This window comes from Aricia agestis, chromosome 4, assembly GCF_905147365.1.
Source record: "Aricia agestis chromosome 4, ilAriAges1.1, whole genome shotgun sequence".
Lineage (NCBI taxonomy): Eukaryota > Metazoa > Arthropoda > Insecta > Lepidoptera > Lycaenidae > Aricia > Aricia agestis.
Window position 1 is genome coordinate 19,313,279 of NC_056409.1, and position 19,155 is coordinate 19,332,433.

General features: G+C 37.4%; 2 protein-coding genes across 2 annotated transcripts; one reads left to right on the forward strand and one right to left on the reverse strand.

Annotated features, from left to right (window-relative positions):
- The first annotated feature begins 2,552 nt into the window (after window positions 1-2,552).
- On the forward strand, window positions 2,553-9,316 carry LOC121726275 (serine/threonine-protein phosphatase 5). The gene is made up of 9 exons (XM_042113552.1): window positions 2,553-2,782; window positions 2,924-3,165; window positions 3,863-4,010; window positions 4,834-4,955; window positions 6,101-6,371; window positions 6,731-6,961; window positions 7,299-7,518; window positions 8,031-8,112; window positions 8,621-9,316. Exons 1-9 carry the CDS (start codon window positions 2,668-2,670, stop codon window positions 8,681-8,683), a joined length of 1,494 nt encoding a protein of 497 aa, XP_041969486.1. The 5' UTR covers window positions 2,553-2,667; the 3' UTR covers window positions 8,684-9,316.
- Window positions 9,317-14,257: 4,941 nt separating this feature from the next.
- LOC121726271 lies at window positions 14,258-17,552 on the reverse strand. The gene is made up of 5 exons (XM_042113547.1): window positions 17,304-17,552; window positions 16,715-16,862; window positions 15,952-16,105; window positions 15,073-15,259; window positions 14,258-14,453 (listed from the first exon to the last, which is right to left on the reverse strand). The coding sequence occupies exons 1-5, from the start codon at window positions 17,366-17,368 to the stop codon at window positions 14,297-14,299; spliced, it is 711 nt and encodes a 236-aa protein (XP_041969481.1). The 5' UTR covers window positions 17,369-17,552; the 3' UTR covers window positions 14,258-14,296.
- Between the last annotated feature and the right edge of the window lie 1,603 nt (window positions 17,553-19,155).

A 19,155-nucleotide genomic window follows, 5' to 3' on the forward strand; every position in this document is an offset into this window, starting at 1 on the left:
ATCATGCCGAACAGGTAATATTATTTTGTCAAATTGAAATTTTGTAAATCATAATTTTAACACCATTTATGTTGTACCCACCGAATGGCTCATTTTCATTGGTCGATAGGGCCCGCATGCGGGGTGCGGGAGATTTCTGGAACGCGTGCCACAGGGCCCGCATTCGGGGAACCGTTTTCATTAGTCGATAGGGCCCGCAGGGCTGGGGAGAACCTCTGTGTTCGTCGCCAGTTACAGACGTTCTTGCCATGGAACAACAATTGATGTTACGCGGAGCAAATTTGACTGTCTGTGATTTATTGAAGAAGAAACTATTGGCGTCACTGAAGGAGAAGAGATAAAGATCACACTTAGATACGCGACGGAATTATCAAAACCGAACATAGCAAATCAAACCTTAACTCCAAATCGTTAACGCACACATTACATCTGAGAATTTTAAATCAGTCCCCGCAGGCGGTGTAACGAACACGTATAGACTTGTAACTTTCATTGGTCGTTATCTCGGCTGCGGGGACTGCCCGCATGCTGTATAACGAACGAGTTAACGACCAATGAAAATGAGCCAGAAGGCGTAGAGCTCTTGTTACAACCTAAACTAAAATATTACTTATATTTTGTTGCTCCATGATCATCAATAAATAAATAATTGATATCATATTTTAACGGTAATAATATTTCAGTAGTGTAAACTTTTAAATCTTTAACTTTAAATATGATTCAGAAACAACTGGAGTACCTAGGTTATAATTATTTTGCAATTTGTTGGACTCGCGCACGAAAGGTTCCGTAACGTTATAGAGTAAAAATAGACCAGAAATTGTGTTTTTTTGTATGGGATTTTTAATTTTTTTATTTTACTTTAAAATTATTATGGACCAAGAGCCCGCGAGGGCCAGACCTTCCTTCGTTTCGTAAAGCTGAAACTTGAAAGTTTACCTGTTTGTGACCTTTACAGAGGTAAGAACGACCACTATGGAGTTTCGGTCGCGGTTACTAAGGATCTATCCAGTTCTAAGGGCTACCTGACCTTCGAGAAGGAGTAAAGCTCAATTTCATAGCTTATATTATAATATATCTTTATATATAAAACTCAAAGGTGACTGACTGATTAACATAGTGATATATCAACGCACAGCCCAAACCGCTGGACGGATCGGGCTGAAATTTGGCATACAGGTAGATGTTATAGCGTAGGCATCCGCTAAAAAAGGATTTTGATAAATTCCAACCCCAAGGGGTTCAAACAGGGGGGGGAAAGTTTGTATATAATAATACTTCTTAACGCGAGCGAAGCCGCGGGCAAAAGCTCGTTATATTATAATGTTCTTCGCGGTAAGTGGAGGAATCTCGTCTTCGAATGCCGGACATTTTTGAGACTTGCTTCCCACTCTTAAGAGGATTCCACACCGCCGTTTTTCCATACAAACGCTGTCCCCTGTTTCCTCCCTGGATAATGCCGGTAGAGTTATGATTTTTTTCCTGAATATCTATGGCCACTATTAGCATGTTCCTATGTTTACTTTTTTTTCATAATTTTATTATTAAAAAAGATAAGAACGTCCGAAAACCCAAAAAATGGCAAGATTTTTCTCTGTGTTCAAACACCCAGAAAACAAAACTGGCTAAAATATACAAAAAAAATAAAACATAGGAACACAGCACAAGCCATGCTTTAATTCTTAATGAAAAAAGTACTTAAATCGGTTAAGTTTTGGAGAAGGCGGCGGATCAGCGGACAACGAATCGAAGTTTTCTGTTCTTTTATTAGAACTTTTGTCGTGTTGTCTCTATCACGCTCTGCGGTGGGAGACTTGAGATTGGTGAGACAGCAATACATTTTCAAATACATATTTTCAATTTCTCTCGCCCCTGGTGTATCCTCTTAAGGTAATTAGTGTCTCAACACGTCACCATGCCGAAGTTACGCGGCGGAAATTCGGCATGATTACGTAAACAATGTCAAACGCATACGAAACGCATAATTTCGGCAATTTTAGCATGACAGACAGACAGACAGACAGGCGGACGGACAACGAATTCTTGGTAATAATAATACCCAGGTTGTAGGCCAAGGGGGGGGGCAAACCAGATTTTTTATAAGCTAGGTGTTTATAAAGAATAAAAATTTATAATCTTTACTTTTTAGTTGTCAAAATATTGTATTTGAAACAAATGACAAAAATTCGTTTGGTCAGCCGACTCGGCAGAAATCAGAATCGTGAAAAATTTACCATTCAAAAATCTATCGCTGGAAATTATTATGGAACCGTGCAACAGCAATCGGGCGATTGTTGTCTAGTCTGCGCACCCACACCAGTCACCAACCCAGCTGTTTAGTTGGCGTAGTGTGCGCACTAACAGCCCAACCGGACCAACCTATCGGCCGATAGAAAGTCTGCAGTCTTAAATATTATTATTATTCTGTTTGTTTTCCTTGGATTACATATTTTAATCATTTGCAATTTGCATACAAACTTAATTAAAAAATAAAACTGTCAATGTCAACTGTCATGACGCTGTCAAATCGTCAATTGACAATTCATTTATCTCAAAAAAAGCAGATAGCATGTAAATGCATGCAAAAATCACATTTTCTACTCATGATTAACTGTATTATTATCAAGAGCGTACTTTAATTTTGTTGTGTATCAAAACCTCATCACAATGGCGAATAGTGAAGTATCAGCCGAAGTCAACGAAGCCGGAGAGAAGGTGGTAACACAGGAGGACATAGAGGCTGCAGAAAAACTCAAAAACGAAGCAAATACCTTCTTTAAAAGTAAGTTTACGTCGTAGTAGTATAGAAATACGTAAACCTTCTCGTCTTTATGTCTAACAGTCCATAAATGGTGATGTATTTCTTTTATTTTTACTCTCAATTAAACTTCTGATCTATTAATCATAACCTCTCTATTTTCAGATCAACATTATAATGAAGCTATTGAGTTGTATTCGAAAGCAATAGAGAAGAACCCAAAAAGCGCCGTAATGTATGCAAATAGGAGTATAGCTAATATGAGAATGGAAAACTTTGGCTATGCTTTAAGTGATGCATCCAAAGCAATAGAACTAGACAGGACTTATACTAAAGCATACTACAGACGAGCAGCCGCTTATATGTCTTTAGGAAAGTACAAACTAGCTCTTAAGGACTTTGAATTTGTAAGTATAACTGTTTTATTATTGTTACATTCTCAATACTGAAATTATAATTGCTTTGTGAATCTGACTATTCCTGAGACATGACTCTGCATCTCTCTTTCATACAAAGATTGCATTTGAAAATTCATAGTAAATTGCCATAATGGTATACTGTATCATAATATTAATACGCGAACGAAAAACTTTGTAACCTTTTTACGAAAAACAATATTTAAAGTCAATATTTTTTACAATATATAGGTAGTAGTCCTAATGTCATTGAAACTAAGGTCTAATTTCGACCATTGGGCGATCTCTAGTTCATATAAAGATGTGTATATTTTAAATAAGAAACTGAGTCTCTCTACAGTTTGGGTTACAAGTTACAACTGATTGCATAATTTATTTGCTAACTATATGTTAAATAAAATAGCAAACAATGAACCTCAGTAGGTTAACCCAGTGGTTAACATGGATTTGTAGGAAAGTTGTGCTTGTGTGAAATTTACAATAGCAAATTTTAAAATTTTCAAGATGTAATTTTGTAAATTTCTTTAGGTTTGCTTTGAGTACAGTACAAATGTTAAAATCTTATGTTCATTTATTAATGTAGGTTTCAGCTTAAATGGTCACTAGCACTGACAATTAGTTGCAAACTTAACACATAGACTAAATATTATTATCTGATAGAATGACTAGCAAAGTATTTTTTATTCAGGTTACTCAAGCAAGGCCTAATGATCAAGATGCAAAGATGAAATACAATGAATGCAATAAAATTGTTAAGAAAATAGCATTTGAGAAAGCCATATCCGTTGATAAGAAGGAAGTCAATATTGCTGATTCCATTAATTTAGATTCTATGAGTAAGTAAAATGCTTTGTTCAAACCTACGCGACCAAGAGACTGCGAAGCGGGAGCGTCAAGTTGCGTCAAGCTGCCAAATGTGTGTTTTGTGTACATAACTAGACTTCTTTTCTAAAACCATTTCACAACCCGACGCTCCCGCTCCCGCAGTCGCTTGGTCGCGTAGGTTTGAACAAAGCATTAAGTATTCATAATCATAACTTAATTTTGTATAATAAGTACATAATTCTTCAAACTCAAACTCAAAATTTTTTATTCAGAATAAATTTTTTAAAATATTCTCTGAACGTTGGGGCTACACAGATGCCTACCACCGATTCGGGAACTAACCCGGCGAGAAGAACCGGCGTAAGAAACTCGCACAGGGCCATCTTTCATAATCACTTTTGTAGTAATTTTATAATTTTAAAGTATAAAAATTTTACTCTAAATGTATGGTTGTCTGTTTATTCTTTATTTAAAAAAATTTATTAAATCTTACTAAAATTAGGTGCTAGGAAGTATTTAATATTTTTGAAGTTAAAATTCTTTAGTGATGTTAATATGCACCTTTTGATTGGTAAAAAATTTTGGACCCGATTGATAATTTGTTAAACCAGAGTGAATAGACCACCAGACTTAATTTGTTAAACCATATACACAATTGAATAGACCAGGGGGATATTACCACCTCTCCTACACAGGTCCGACAGGAGAGGTGTTAATATCCCCCTGTCTTTGATTTTACTTCTGCTAGGGGCTAGCACGTGCTGCACATCCAGTGTGTAACCCAATGTTATTTTGTGCATATTATGTGATCGAACTTGTTTATATATTTAACAGCAATTGAGGAAGAATACACGGGCCCCAGCTTAGAAGATGGTAAAGTCACACTTAAGTTTGTGACTGACCTAATGGAACATTACGTAGCCCAGAAGAAACTACATAGAAAATATGCCTACAAGGTACTTGTGAATTTTTATTTATAAAAAAAAATTAAAAATTAAATTAAGAAATTTAAAAAAAACCCCGCCAAACAACTTTAAAAAGTAATGAAATAATGTTTACTGCCTTTAAGTTCAAATAATTCCTAACTTGTGTAAAGTAATATTTTAGTCCATAATTGTTGTCACGGTGTGTCGGGGGACCGCCAAGTAAACTGCAACCTACAACCGCCAAGTCGCTGATTATTTCGATTCAGTTCGCTGTGAATTGATCCTTAAACTATAATGTTATATGAAATTAAAGATCTACATACATTAGCGGTTTTTAAACTTGTGTTGGTTAAAGTGCAGAATAATTCCTATCAACAGAATCATAGTCTCATGATTACCATCTATCAATGTTCTTTTCGATGAGGCCGTTAATATGAGCCCAAACATGAAACCTCCACTTTGGGTTCATACGAAGCTCGGTTCCTATAGAATCTAGGTGATGCTGCAGCAGCAGCATGAAAATATTTACTATTTATCTACTTCTTACTGGTTGTCGCTATTAAAATGAGCCCAAACACGAAACCTCTGCTCTAAGTTGGCGAGGAGTTGGATATCCTATTCATTACCAGGTTATGCTGCAGCACCAGGTCAACTTTCCATTATTATGTGTATACGTAATACGTTTATTGTATATTCACAAATGTCACGAACTAGAATGAAATATATAAACCCATTAAACGACCACAAGTTGCTAACGGCCCTTCATGAACCAGATAAACCCTGATTGTCCAGCACTAAGGAGGCTGATGATGATGAATTATAGCTAAGAACACTCTCGATCATATCAGCTTTCAAACAAAAAAAACTAGATCAAAATCGGTCCATCCGTTTGGATGCTACGATGCCACGGACAGATACACACACAGACAAACAGACAGACAGACAGACACGTCAAACTTATAACACCCCTCTTTTTTGTCGGGGGTTAAAAATATTTAAACAGAAAAAAAAATATACAGACCTTGTATGGTTATGTTTAGTTTGTTGCTTTTCTTTTCTTTGTCTCGAATTTACGAATCAAAGACAAAGATAGAGCATTTTAATAGTTATATTGATATTTATTTTTGTAAGCAACTTCTTCCTCTTGTCCTCCATCCTTGTTATTTTTGTTACAGATCCTTATAGATGTAAAAGCATACCTGATGAAGCAACCTTCACTAGTAGACATAAATGTACCAGAGGACCAGAAGTTTACAGTTTGTGGAGACATCCACGGCCAGTTTTACGATCTTATGAACATTTTCAAATTGAACGGTCTACCGTCTCCACAGAATCCATACCTGTTTAACGGTGATTTTGTTGATCGGGGATCTTTCAGTGTAGAATGTATATTCACACTGTTCAGCTTTAAATTGTTATATCCGGATCACTTTTTCATGTCCAGAGGTAAATTTTATTAAATTTTTTAAGACTCGTACGTAATAATTTCAGTTTACGTATTAAACATCTCTTTCAACTTTAGATCTTCTTGTGTTAATCTACTATGTGTATTAAAATGACACAATAATGAGATATATAATATTAATCTACACTTTTACAAGAGGACCATAGAAAATAAAAATATAAATCATAAATATTTATCAGATATTCTAGTGTTGTATCACTGCTAAACCTTAAGAGTCCGGGTGCCATCGAAATTCTCATAAAAAACGTAATTCAATAGATGACACAGACAGATTTTCTGCTTAACTTATATATTATAATATTATATTTTTGATTACATGGAAATATTTGTAATATTTCAGGGAACCACGAGACCTTAGACATGAACAGGGTGTATGGTTTCCGAGGGGAAGTGACCTCCAAGTACACCTCACAGATGGCAGATCTCTTCACCGAGGTATACAACTGGCTACCGCTCGCCCACTGCATAAACAACAGAGTGCTAGTCATGCACGGCGGGCTGTTCTCCAAAGATGATGTCATGTTGGACGACATTAGGAAGGTGGAGAGAAATCAGCAGCCGCCTGAGGATGGTAAGTGTTGAAAATCTTTACTTTGTATAATAGCTAATTGTGTATTAATAATTTCTAGTAATTTCCTAATAGTGCTATAGGTTCTAGGTGGAAATTCAGGCTTAAGAAAACTCGAAATTAGAGTATAATGATTAATGTATAATATTGGATATAGTTAAAGAAATTGTCTTGTTTTAGTATTGTTTATTTACTTATGGTAGCATATCATATTTTGACTTTAATCAGCTGTTTTTGGCTTAACACTACATAACAACATAAGTATTAAGTAAAAATTATTCTTAAGTTCATTTTTTTAATACCTAATATATTATGTATAAGTATATTGTATAATTTCCAGGTATAATGTGCGAGTTGCTCTGGTCTGACCCTCAACCTATGGCCGGTCGGGCGCCGTCCAAGCGTGGCGTCGGCTGCCAGTTCGGCCCCGACGTCACCGCCAACTTCCTGCAGCGGAACCGCCTGGACTACATCATCAGGAGCCACGAGGTTAAGAACGACGGGTACGAGGTGGCGCACGACGGCAAGTGCATCACGGTGTTCTCCGCGCCCAACTACTGGTGAGTGTAGCGCCTGGACTATGTCACCTGCAGCCAGCGCCTGGACTATATCATCAGGAGCCACGAGGTCAAGAACGACGGGTACGAGGTGGCGCACGACGACAAGTGCATCACGGTGTTCTCCGCGCCCAACTACTGGTGAGTGTAGCGCCTGGGCTATGTCACCTGCAGCCAGCGCATAGACTACACCGCCTGCCACCAGGATTTTAACGACCGCAAACATCATTATTTGCTACTGCTTGAACTATTTGACTTTGGTACTGTATCTACTGCCAATTGTTATTGATAGATGTAGTTGCTGCCTGAACACCATTATCAAGATTTTATTGAGTGGAATCTTTGAGGGTTTTATTTGGAAGATTGAAGAATGAGAATTTGTTGTTATTTTACCCTGTGTTGAGATTTTTTACTTTACGACCTCAATAGTGTATTTACAAATAATATGAGCCATATGGTCGTTATTTTGTACCTATATCTTACTTGTCAAAAAAAAAAACAAATTGTATTTTCAGTGACACAATGGGTAACCTCGGCGCTTTCATCACGATGAACGGCAAGGACCTCACACCTAACTTCACTACTTATAAAGCGGTGGTAAGTTTAATTATTGTTCTTATGTTTTAAATTCACGAATGCTTATTTCTTATGCTAGTAGATGAGGAGACTATAAAAACGGTATAAATAGTTTATAGAAAAATACTTTAATTTCATATCATGCTACGGGAATGTTTTGGCGCTAACAAATATTATAGCAGCGTATCGACGCGTGATAATGTAAATAATTATATGGACAGGCCCCGAAAACCGAGCAGCATGCGGCGTACTAGACAGCTTATCCATATAAATCTTTACATTGTCACGCGCCGCTCCCGCCCCTCTGCCCACTAGTTTCGAGACTTCAGCCTAAGAGTTCGACCGAAAATCGTATTTTTCATATCCTTAGTATTTTCGAATAACAATTTATGGAGCCAACAGGATTACCTTTATTCTAAGCTAATAAATTTATTTATATAGATAGTTATCTATATATCAATGATGACTGCCAATGATAGGGTAGTTCGTCCTGTTTACTTTGATTGAATCTTTTCATTGTATTTTCCAGCCACATCCGGACGTGCAGCCGATGGCATATGCGCACTCCTTCCTCAACATGATGTGCCAATGATCCGCATGGCAATAGACCACAGGTCTACGATGTAAAATAAACACTAGATAGACTAACTAGGTAAAATAATTAGGTGCGCAATATTCTAAAACCTGTAAGGACGGTAATCACAGTATAAATGCATACAGTAGAGTTACAGTGTCCTTGAAATCATACTGACTCGATACTGCAGTATTTTGCTACTGTAGGCTAGAAGTTCAAGAAGAGAACTCCGTCTTAAAAGGCCGGCAACTCTTCTGATGTTGGGAGGGTTCATGGGCGACGGCAGTTGATTTCCATCAGGTAACCCGTTTACTCGTTTGCCGCTTAAATAATAAAAATGCTAGTCCGATTCAGGCTGACTTGTATGAACAGTCTGTATCTACTGTATAATATATTTATACTGTGGTAGTGTCTTATTAAGTTTTTAATCGAACTAGATATTGCTTGAGGCACGCAGGGTATTGTCACATGCAGGTTGTATAGCAATAAGACTATAGTCTACTCTCGTTCACAAGACAGTAGAGAGGGATAAATCACTCAATTTATGTCATTCAAACCATTTTTTAAAGAGTAAAATTGGCTTACTTTAGTATTAAAATGCTTACAGTATTCCAAGGCTTTAAATGAATGTGTCAGTGGGCGCTGCTGGTAAAGGAGAACTGTCAAAATGACGTTTTTGTATGCTAGAAGCGTTAGTTCCTTTTCTCGCCACGTTCATAAACAGCCTTGTCGAACTGTACTATGATTGAAAAGAAAGCTTATGTACCTTTTTGACTTTACTGTCTTCGCAACGCGAGCGGACTATGATACAAAATGTACTCTTTTTCAAGATGGCATTGTTAACAATCCGTGAAACGGAACTCGCGAATGAAACCAGTGAGAAACAGAGGAGTTCAGTATTACATAAGAGTTACAATTTTGCTCAAGCCGTTTTGAATATCACAATAATATACAATATACTCAGAACATAAGGCACACACATTATAATTATGATTTACATAATATGCTTATATACTTACTTACATCATGTAATAATTTACCGATTAATATTTTAACACCCTTCCTTAAAATGCAACGGATATCTTCTATCTTTCTCTAACACATTGAAAATGTCACCACATAGATAAAGACAACAACATTGAGTAATCCGCTATGAATTGTATGAGTAAGGCTATCTTATGTATGGAGTGCCAAAATTTGCACTATTTAGCGATGCTTATTCTAGTTTTTATTTTATATCTGGGCTACAGCCCTGTGGGGTATGTATACGTATTTAACAATACCACCGTACGAACAAAGTAGACAGAGAGATATATCTTCTATCTCATACGAGGAATACAGTAGTCTGAGGAAACGAGACGGCATGACATTTTTGTTTCATGCTAACAACACGTATAGAAAAGTTTTAATCGTAAAATTATTTTTTAATGATTCTGAAAATGTATTCGCTTAGGTAGGTGTCAGTTGCCATTTCAACTTTATTTTATTGATTTGTTAAAATAAATTTATGTTATTTTTACATTAATTTTATTTGATCGCTAATGTTAAATAATTAAAACTGGTATTTCAGTTTAGAACCTTATAAATAATTTTCAAGGTATTTTTTAGAGTTTATGTTTAAAAAGACATTTGCATTTATTCAAATATAACAAAGTATTTATTATCTGTAGGCCTTTAACACTTGCATTTTTCACATCCAAAACCTCTAATAATGTTTAAATAATAAGACGACAAACAATACAAAATAATCAAATTATAGATCGTTATTTGCCTATCTGCCATGCATAATAGGTCTACCAGCATGGTTAAACTGAATGTAACTTAAATGAATATCATATTATTGTAATATTTCTTCTCCTTTTATTGTGGTAGTAACCTGGTGAAGGTACACATAATAATATAGGTACTTTAACCCTTACTAATAAGAATGTCTACACATACGTTATAGTAACATGATTATTAATTTGTCCTTGTCAACAATAAGGCAGGCAGCAACTCTTATGTTACGAGAGTCCATGGGCGACGGTAGTTGCCTTTCATCAGGTGACCGGCCACCGTACCACGTATCTTGCGAGAGAATTGCTCCAAAATCGCAATTTCGTATCAAGTATCAGCCAAAACAATACGATTGCATTCAATCACTATACAATATACATGACACCATTGTTTGTGAATTGTGACATTCATGACACCCAGCAATTATTGCTCGCGCGATTATTGCATAAAGTTAATATACCTAGCGGAATAGAGCAACAATCTCGAGCTATCAAACGAAACCGAAATTGGTTTACATCTGTGTGTAAAAATATGTGTACGTATACAATTACACAAGCATGACTGAACTTTAATTCTATGCGATTAAATTGTCAACGTGCCGATAAGTGCCGACTGGACGTCAAAAAGAGAGAAGAGTTCTGCTGTTATGTATCACACGTCCCTTTTTAACATGCAGTGTTACTGATAGTGACATCTCGCTTGCTCAGGCCTCTGTTTCTCTATTCCGCTAGGTATACTAACTTTATGGACTATTGCTAGTGGATTGTTGATCGCTATTTTTACGTGATTAGGTAGCGGTTTGCTTGTTTGCCATCTAATTTTATAAAAAAAATACGACTTTGCTAATGTATTAAACACGGACATAACAAAACGTAAATACAAGAATTCTGTAGAATGTGGATTTTTACGTGTGGAAAACGGAAAAAACTGAAGTCAATTACACTAACAATAAAATCTTATGCCTTAAAATGATCTAAACTTGCTTGAAATCTTATGATGTCTTAATCTTGCTATAAACATATTATTATAATAATGTAGGAGAAAAACGAGGTTTTTGATATTGCAATCATATCTAATAATACACATAAATTAACACTTATAGTATTTCTCATTATACACATGGGATCAACTGCTATACAGCATGAGTGGTGAGACATGTTCAATATTCGAGGACGTGATATTTGGCTATTATATTAGATGAAAAAAAATATAAATGTATATCAATTGATCACTGAGTAAATGTAGGTTAAAGTTAAATAATTATTTACCCAACTCATGGACACCGCGCGCGGGAAGGGTAGCGCGCGGCGCGGGGCGCACACCGCCACGCCGGCCGCATAGTAATTTACTGAGTGTCCATGATTCATTTATTTAAGTCCGATTTCCTGATTTTTGTGAATAAAATAAACTGCTTGTCATTGTCACGCATTGTCCTAACATTAAAGGGAAATTTGGTCAAAAATTAAGTACCTAATTTTATTACATAATTATTATAATGAGAATCGAGTACCGAGTACTCTCCTTAAAGATTGAACGTATCATGCTGTATAATATTATTTAATATTTATAAAATTCAAAGATGTATAGTATTATGATATATTCTGAAGGTCTGAGACATTTTTAATTTCATAAAAACAATTTCAAGTTACTCTTTAACATTATGATGATCTACAAAAATTTTAATGTTACTTAAAATTATTACCCTTGGAATAATGCAAGCTTTCTTGTTAGACTTTAGAGTATTATTTTATTGAAATCTTATTTTTGAGTTTGAAATACAATTTTTATAGCATGAATATTGGTCCTTGGTAAAATAATATTATGGCCTTACATATTACTCGTTATTTAAACTGCATAGTAGAGCATTTCTTTTAGTCGCCTATTCTTATTTAAATATGCATTTATAATATAATTTACTATTATAATAGACATTGGTTTAAACCAGCAATTCTTTAAGTGTGCTCCGCGGAGTGCTGGGGCTTCGCAAAAATCCACGAGCGATACATAATTTTATGTTTTTAATAAACAATAATGTCAGCAGACAATCAGCATGGAGGCAATTCATTCAAAGACAAAGCCTTTTTTGGGGGTCCGCCTAAAATAAGGGTTCCGACGTTAATCATCAAAAATGTTTGAGAACCGCTGGTTTAAACAATAAAATGTGTTTTGAACAACATTACAAGTTAGGGTACCCATCGAAACAAGGCGATATTGTTTAATAGCATGGTTTTAATTGCTATTGTGCATTGCTGCGAATCGTCTTGTTTCGTTGTAAACTAACCCTTACAATCAAGGGCATATTATAGCAATTAATACACACATCTACTGCCAGGATATGAATACCGAATATTACATGTACATGTACGAGCTGCATAATTTATTAAAAACCCTAAGCGACAGTGTTTTTGTGTTGTCTTTCTTTAAATAATAGTAGAAAAGTCAGTGGAAGCATGTTTCAAACTGAGCTAGCATTTTAGCCTGAAACAGGCATAGTTGCAATAATAACAATGTGTTGCAGTCACAATGTATATATTAGTGTATAAATACAAATTGGTAACTCATTTTAATGTGCGACTTTTAGTGATTACTGTGTATGATGCTGCATTTCTTGTTAACTTTGTATGGTCCTTGGCAAAATCTTGTATTGCATCTACTACATAGTACAGTACTGCAAAATTAATAATGCGCATGAATGGCCGTGAATAATGACCGTGTTACAAAAGCTACACGAATATCATGTATCTTAAACGCAATGCAATATCCTCTACCGTCGCTCGGGAAATACGACCGTTGCCGAAAAATTTCGAAAACTATGCGCATTATCACTTTGGGAGCAATGTAACTGTATTGCATAATCATCTATTTTAGATATTCCAATGCTGTTGTTTATTACAGAAATCGACGTCAATTCGCGTCAAGACACGATAATAACCGCAACAAAAGTAAGCACAAGTACATTGGACAGAAATATTTATTCAACCCACTTGCAATAAATTTGTTGACATACCTAATTATATACAAAATACTTTTCATCCGTTACCCAGCTCGGTGAAGGTCCTTCTATGTCCTTCTATGGTGGGATCCTAGGCCATTAGATTTACTCAGAGCGAAGTTTTGTCACTAGTGTAAATAAGTTGCCATTGTTTGTCACTAGAGGCGCTGTTTCGATGGTAACCCCGTCGTGGAATAACGAGACACAATAGCTTATCTATTGTTATCGCGGCCGGATGCGGCCGCTTAGGGCTTCATGAATTAAAATGAAACTTTCTCGCGCCAAAAATATACCTAGTGATAAAACTCAGTTAGTTTAAATTTATTTTACTCTGCGTCATTTGAAAGATTTTGCCAAGTTTTTGAAAAGAATATAATAATGTTGCTGTGCTACGTCACTAAAAGCCACTAAAATGAACGAATGGTTTTTAATATTCAATTAATAATTCATGTTAAAGTGCGCCGCGGTAGTTGAGTTGCCGATCATATCACTGTAGATAGGTTCCGTGTTGACTCTGTCAATATATTGTTAAATTTGTACATCATTTGTTTTATTTGTTCTCCCCCAGTGGCGTAACTATAGGGTGGCAGGGCTGGCAAGATGCCACGGGCCCCCGACCAAAAAGGCCCTGGCCCAAGAGGCCATGAGGTCAGAAATTTTTATATATTGTTTTATTTTAAAACAATGTATAAAAATTTCTCAAACTCAAACTCCTTAGCCAATTTCATCCCAATCATCCTATTCATGCACTTTGGCATTCATGTTATTAGGTGTAGCAGTATGGATTGAAAGACTTGTTAAAAATGTAAAAATCATCAGGAACACGTTTATTTAAACTATTACAACTATTGCGTTAAAGATCCTCACGAAGGAAGCACCTGGGTAAGGACCTTCACGATGGTCTTCTTGTCCATCTTGCACTTGGGGTATTGGTGCTGGCAGTCAGTGTCGGCGGACTTGCCGGCGGCTATACCCTCGTACACCGGGGTACCGGCCAGCATGCGCCGGACGAGGGTGTTGCTGAAAGGAAGGACCAGAATGCAGGTGTAAAATCACAAAAAGTGGCAAGATAGGTTCGCAGCGAATTTGCACCATACTTTCCGCTACTGGGCCAGACACTTTAGGGCAGGGGTTCCCAAACTGCGCCGTGGCGCCCTGGTGCGCCGTGGAAAGGCAAGAGGGGCGCCGTGAGTCGATCCTCCATCATTATCCGAAACCACAAATATTATAAAATTAAATTATAATAAGTATTAATTAAGTATGTAAAGCAGGTAGTTGATTAAATATTTGTTTATTACTATTTACCTGCTTAACCAAACTATAATCATGGTCCTATACTTAAATTAACAGAATAAAAAAAAAAGGTATTAATTTATGTAGATATCTTTTTCTAATATCTAGGTAGAGAAGGGCGCCGCGCCTGTACCTGTAACTGCGCCGCAGGCTGAAAAACATTGGGAATAGAAAACATTGCTTTAGGGTCTTTGGATTTTTGCCGAGCGCACATTGTGAATTAGCGCAACATGATGCAAAAATCATATTGTGACGACAATCGTCTGCTCGATTCCACTTTTTGTCAGAATTCATCCGCTTTAGGAGCCAAGAGGATAGAGAGGATAGTACAAGAAATATTAGGTACCTGGAGACGCTAGCCAAAACCGCGTCAAACTCCGTGGCGTTCCCGTTCACCATATTCTCGTTAGCGAGCTGCACGTACGCGCACGCCAGCCGCTGCATGCACGAGGTGGAGTCTATGTTGTATCTGCTGAGCGCTTCGTCCATGCGGGAGAGGACGTCGGTCAGCTGGGAGAAGTCGGAGTCGGCACCTGGGAACAGGGGTAAGTGTAAAATTCCTGCAAAGATACATTTTTGTATAAAAATTTCAGTTTCCTGGCGGATGTAGAGGAAATCATTTACCTAGATTAGCTAACCCAACCCGCGGCCCGCCGGGACTTTATTTATGGCCCGCAAAATAATTTAAGGTCGTCGTGAAAGTCGTGATTTTTTTTTTTCACTTTTAAATCGTTAATTTTGAAGAACGTTATTTTTTTACCCTAAAATTTTTTGTTGCAAACCGCGACACCAAGATCAAACCACGTTTGTGGCCCGCATGAAAAAAGGTTGGGGACCACTGACCTAGATGATTTAAACGTCTGCTGTATCCTATCTCTAGCTTGCTTTGATACAAATAAGCACAGTAGGAACTTACTAGATCAAAATAAAAGACAGTCTTTTTTTTAAATGTGTATAAGATAGAGTTCATGCTGTGTCCGGAAAGAAAGAATGCGATAAGTAATTATTTTTAGGCTATGTGAGAGCTTGGTGGGTTGGATGACACTTACAATGGCTACACCTAATAGGGCCCTGTCATGGCCTCCGGGAGGCTTGGGAGTTGTCTCGTGCCTTCCGGAGTGGCAAGCAGAACCACCGAACAATCAAACGAAGATCCGATCGTTCTTTCGCGAATCTTCTCGAATCGAAATCTTGGTGATTCTACTTTATGTTGTTGCATACATACTTCGTCCATATCCCCCATATCCGTAGGAGAAGGCGTGTATGATCTTGGGCAGTATGATGACCGCTCCGAAGCCGAGGATGGAGCCCAGCAGCACGCCACCCAGGTCGATCTTCACTGGCCCATACACTCCGGGAGCGGTGCCGCCGTATGAACCCTGGAATTATACGTCACATATTGTTATGCCAACGATGCGAAGGCTGTTGAAAAAGTCCCTACTTAAGTGCATAATGGGCCGTCTCAGATACCGCTGGAGGGATGATGTGGAAAAGGACCTGAAGGCGTTGCGAGCTGAATCATGGCAGGTTGTCGCACAGGATCGGCGTGTCGTTGTGTCATAGTCCAAGAGCCAGTTTGGGTCGCAGTGCCGCAGTACGTAGGTAAGTAAGTTGGTGCATAAATCATAATGGCAGCATAGTAGGTCACTACCTATCCCTGACATTCCGTGTTTATGTTGTAGATGTGCCTTTGAAATAAATAAATACCTAAATAAATTCCGTCAATCCTCGTGCTTTTCAGAACATTGCGTTAATGCATTAGAACTAAAAAGTATAAAGACACGTCCACTAATTTCTGTGGACACGTCACTGCACTCGTGTATTTACAATTTACATTGCTGATGTGTTTGATTCCTAAAATCTGAAAATTCTCAAATCGTCTTAAATTCTTTAACCAGTGCACTTCTAAAACCGAGGGCTTAGCTCTCACTTCCAAGACTCATTTGCTAGCTTGCATTTTGTTTTCTTAGACAAAAAGAAACTCTTACCGTGCTTCCATACCCGGTGATCCCGAATCTCTCTTTCCTGTCTGGATTATCTCTCTCCAATCTCTCATCACTCTTGTCCACCCTCGCTGAAGGCTCTGCCAACTGGTCCTCCGTTCGCTGGTTGTAGTTTTGACTGGGAAGAAAACCGCTGAAAATATACATTCATCGCAATAGGTATTTTACGAATGGTGTACCGTGTAAGTAGGTAATTGAAGGTAATTGAAGGCTTTGTGATAAGTGATAACACTACTCATAAAAAATTATTTTTCTCACTTTGAAATAACTAATTTAATTTAAAGTTAAGCATCATGCGTAAAACCCTTGGAATATAAATAATAATCATACAATATACTTATTATCATCTTGGCTACAAGTTACAACAGGCAGCTTGTTCAATTTTTTTAACCCACCACGTGAGAAAACTGATTTCTATACCATGATACCTAGACACATGTCGGAAGCCTATACAAGCTCGACCTTGTTCCGAAATCCCCTCTTCACCTCCCCAACTAACATAATAATTATGTTGATACGCCTCGCCCATACATACATCTACACAAGCTATATTCCTTAAGTAGTCAGTACATACCCATCACTCCTGTAACTGGCAGCGACGAACCCCACACACAGGACAAGCACTATCCTCCTCCCCATATCTACGTCTCGTCAACCACTGGCCCAAAGTATGGTTTCCTTAATATTTTATACAAATGGTTCCGTTTGCTGGCTCCGAACAATCGCTTGGGCAACCATTGTCACGCGTTTGCTCAAGCATATGTCACAGATGCTATCGTACGGGAAGAATTGTGCAATTCAGACTTATTCAATCCTAGTACTTGTGATGAGGAGACGCATCCTGTATCCAGTATCCTATGTATTGGGAATACACTAACTGCTAAGACTATGAAGTCTGACGACGCCAATTAAGTTTACGAAAATACCTATCAAATTTTGTATTTGTGCGCGTCTCTATGTTTGCTTGTTAGAGCTCGAGATTTTAAGATCATAATATTTATTATTTTTAGCCTTTTATAAAGACAATTTTATGCTAATTGGCGATTTGTAGTGAAGGAGATTGTGTAGTAAAATTGTGCAGTAAAAGTACTTACTATATTTTTGTGTCTACTGTCACTTTTAAATCTTGAAAATCGTCCGTTTTTGGGAATACAGGGCCTTAACGATAAAGTTAAAACCCATTTATCTAGTGACCGCAGCGCAATCTGCTAACCTCTAGTATGCAGTTCGCTAGCTATGTGTCATCAAAGCTTGATGATCAAGCCCTTAACAATCCTTTAAATAAAAGGTGGTAAATCTCTAAGTTACATTTAAGTACATAATGATTATATCTACCTACTTTTTAGTTACTGTGCCCTTTAACCTTTTTATCCAGCGACGCTGGGCGACCGCCCAGGGCGCTGGATAAAAAGGGGCGCCGAACGCAAACTAAAGTGGCGCCGCCTTTTTTAGCACTACCAGCAGCCTAGGCGCCAAGAAAATCTCGCCCAGGGCGCTGATAGTTCTAAAACCGGCCCTGGTTATGCAGCTCCAGCTTGGAAAGGAAAGGAAGATTTAAAAAACATGTCCTTACTGTACTTACTGTACATGTCCTTACAGACTTAACTACCTCTGACTAAATCAAATGCCTTTTCAAAACTTCCCTACAATACAACATACTTATTTGAAAAAAAAAACATCTTATTCAGAGCGTAAAATGTATCGTAAAGACGGCATTGTTTATTCGTAAGTTATGTAAAAGTCCTCTGTGCATTGTGATGTGAATGTGTGATCTTTATATCCGGTGTCATCATCAGCCCTAGCACTAACTATACCTAATACATAACATACAACTATACCTTTTCGTACTATATATGTCGTAGGATAATTTGATAAATCCGTGTTTTCGCGAAATCCCTAGAATTTTCGCGAAAATTCGATTTATCAAATCATCCTACGATCCAACTGATTCCTGCGTATCCTCGAGGACGCGCGAGCATTTCTTGTAAGGATCGAGCATTTATGCACTTTAGTTTATTAATTTTAAAGTTTATTTTCAAGTGCATGCCCACCGCGCGAGGATTATTCCTCTCTGTCTGCGCTGACCCTAAGTTCCACGAATTTCCTCTGTGGATCAGAAATATTCGTAACGACCAAAGTCTGGTCTGTAGTCAAGTCAGGAAAGTCAAGGTCTACACTCTATACCAGTAGTGTTTGCACGGCGACCAGCGGAAATGCGAAAGTATGGACAAACTGTGGAAATAAACCTAAGGTGCCGTTCCGATCTTTTTTCTTTCCGAAAAATTCAATTAAAATGCCACTTTATGACACACTATAGTATATGTCATAATTTAGGATATTATTTGAATTTTTAGAACTATAAGCCTGTCATAAAGTGGCTTTTTAATTGAATTATTCGGAACTAAAAAAGATCGGAACGGCACCTT

Coding starts and splice junctions, on each gene's coding strand:
- LOC121726271 (XM_042113547.1), bottom strand. CDS start 17,368: ATGGGGAGGAGGATAGTGCTTGTCCTGTGTGTGGGGTTCGTCGCTGCC. Junction 16,863..17,303: donor GCCAGTTACAGGAGTGATGG/GTATGTACTGAC, acceptor GTATATTTTCAG/CGGTTTTCTTCCCAGTCAAA. Junction 14,454..15,072: donor GTTTTGGCTAGCGTCTCCAG/GTACCTAATATT, acceptor CCTTCCTTTCAG/CAACACCCTCGTCCGGCGCA.
- LOC121726275 (XM_042113552.1), top strand. CDS start 2,668: ATGGCGAATAGTGAAGTATCAGCCGAAGTCAACGAAGCCGGAGAGAAG. Junction 2,783..2,923: donor AGCAAATACCTTCTTTAAAA/GTAAGTTTACGT, acceptor CTCTATTTTCAG/ATCAACATTATAATGAAGCT. Junction 4,956..6,100: donor ATAGAAAATATGCCTACAAG/GTACTTGTGAAT, acceptor TTTTTGTTACAG/ATCCTTATAGATGTAAAAGC.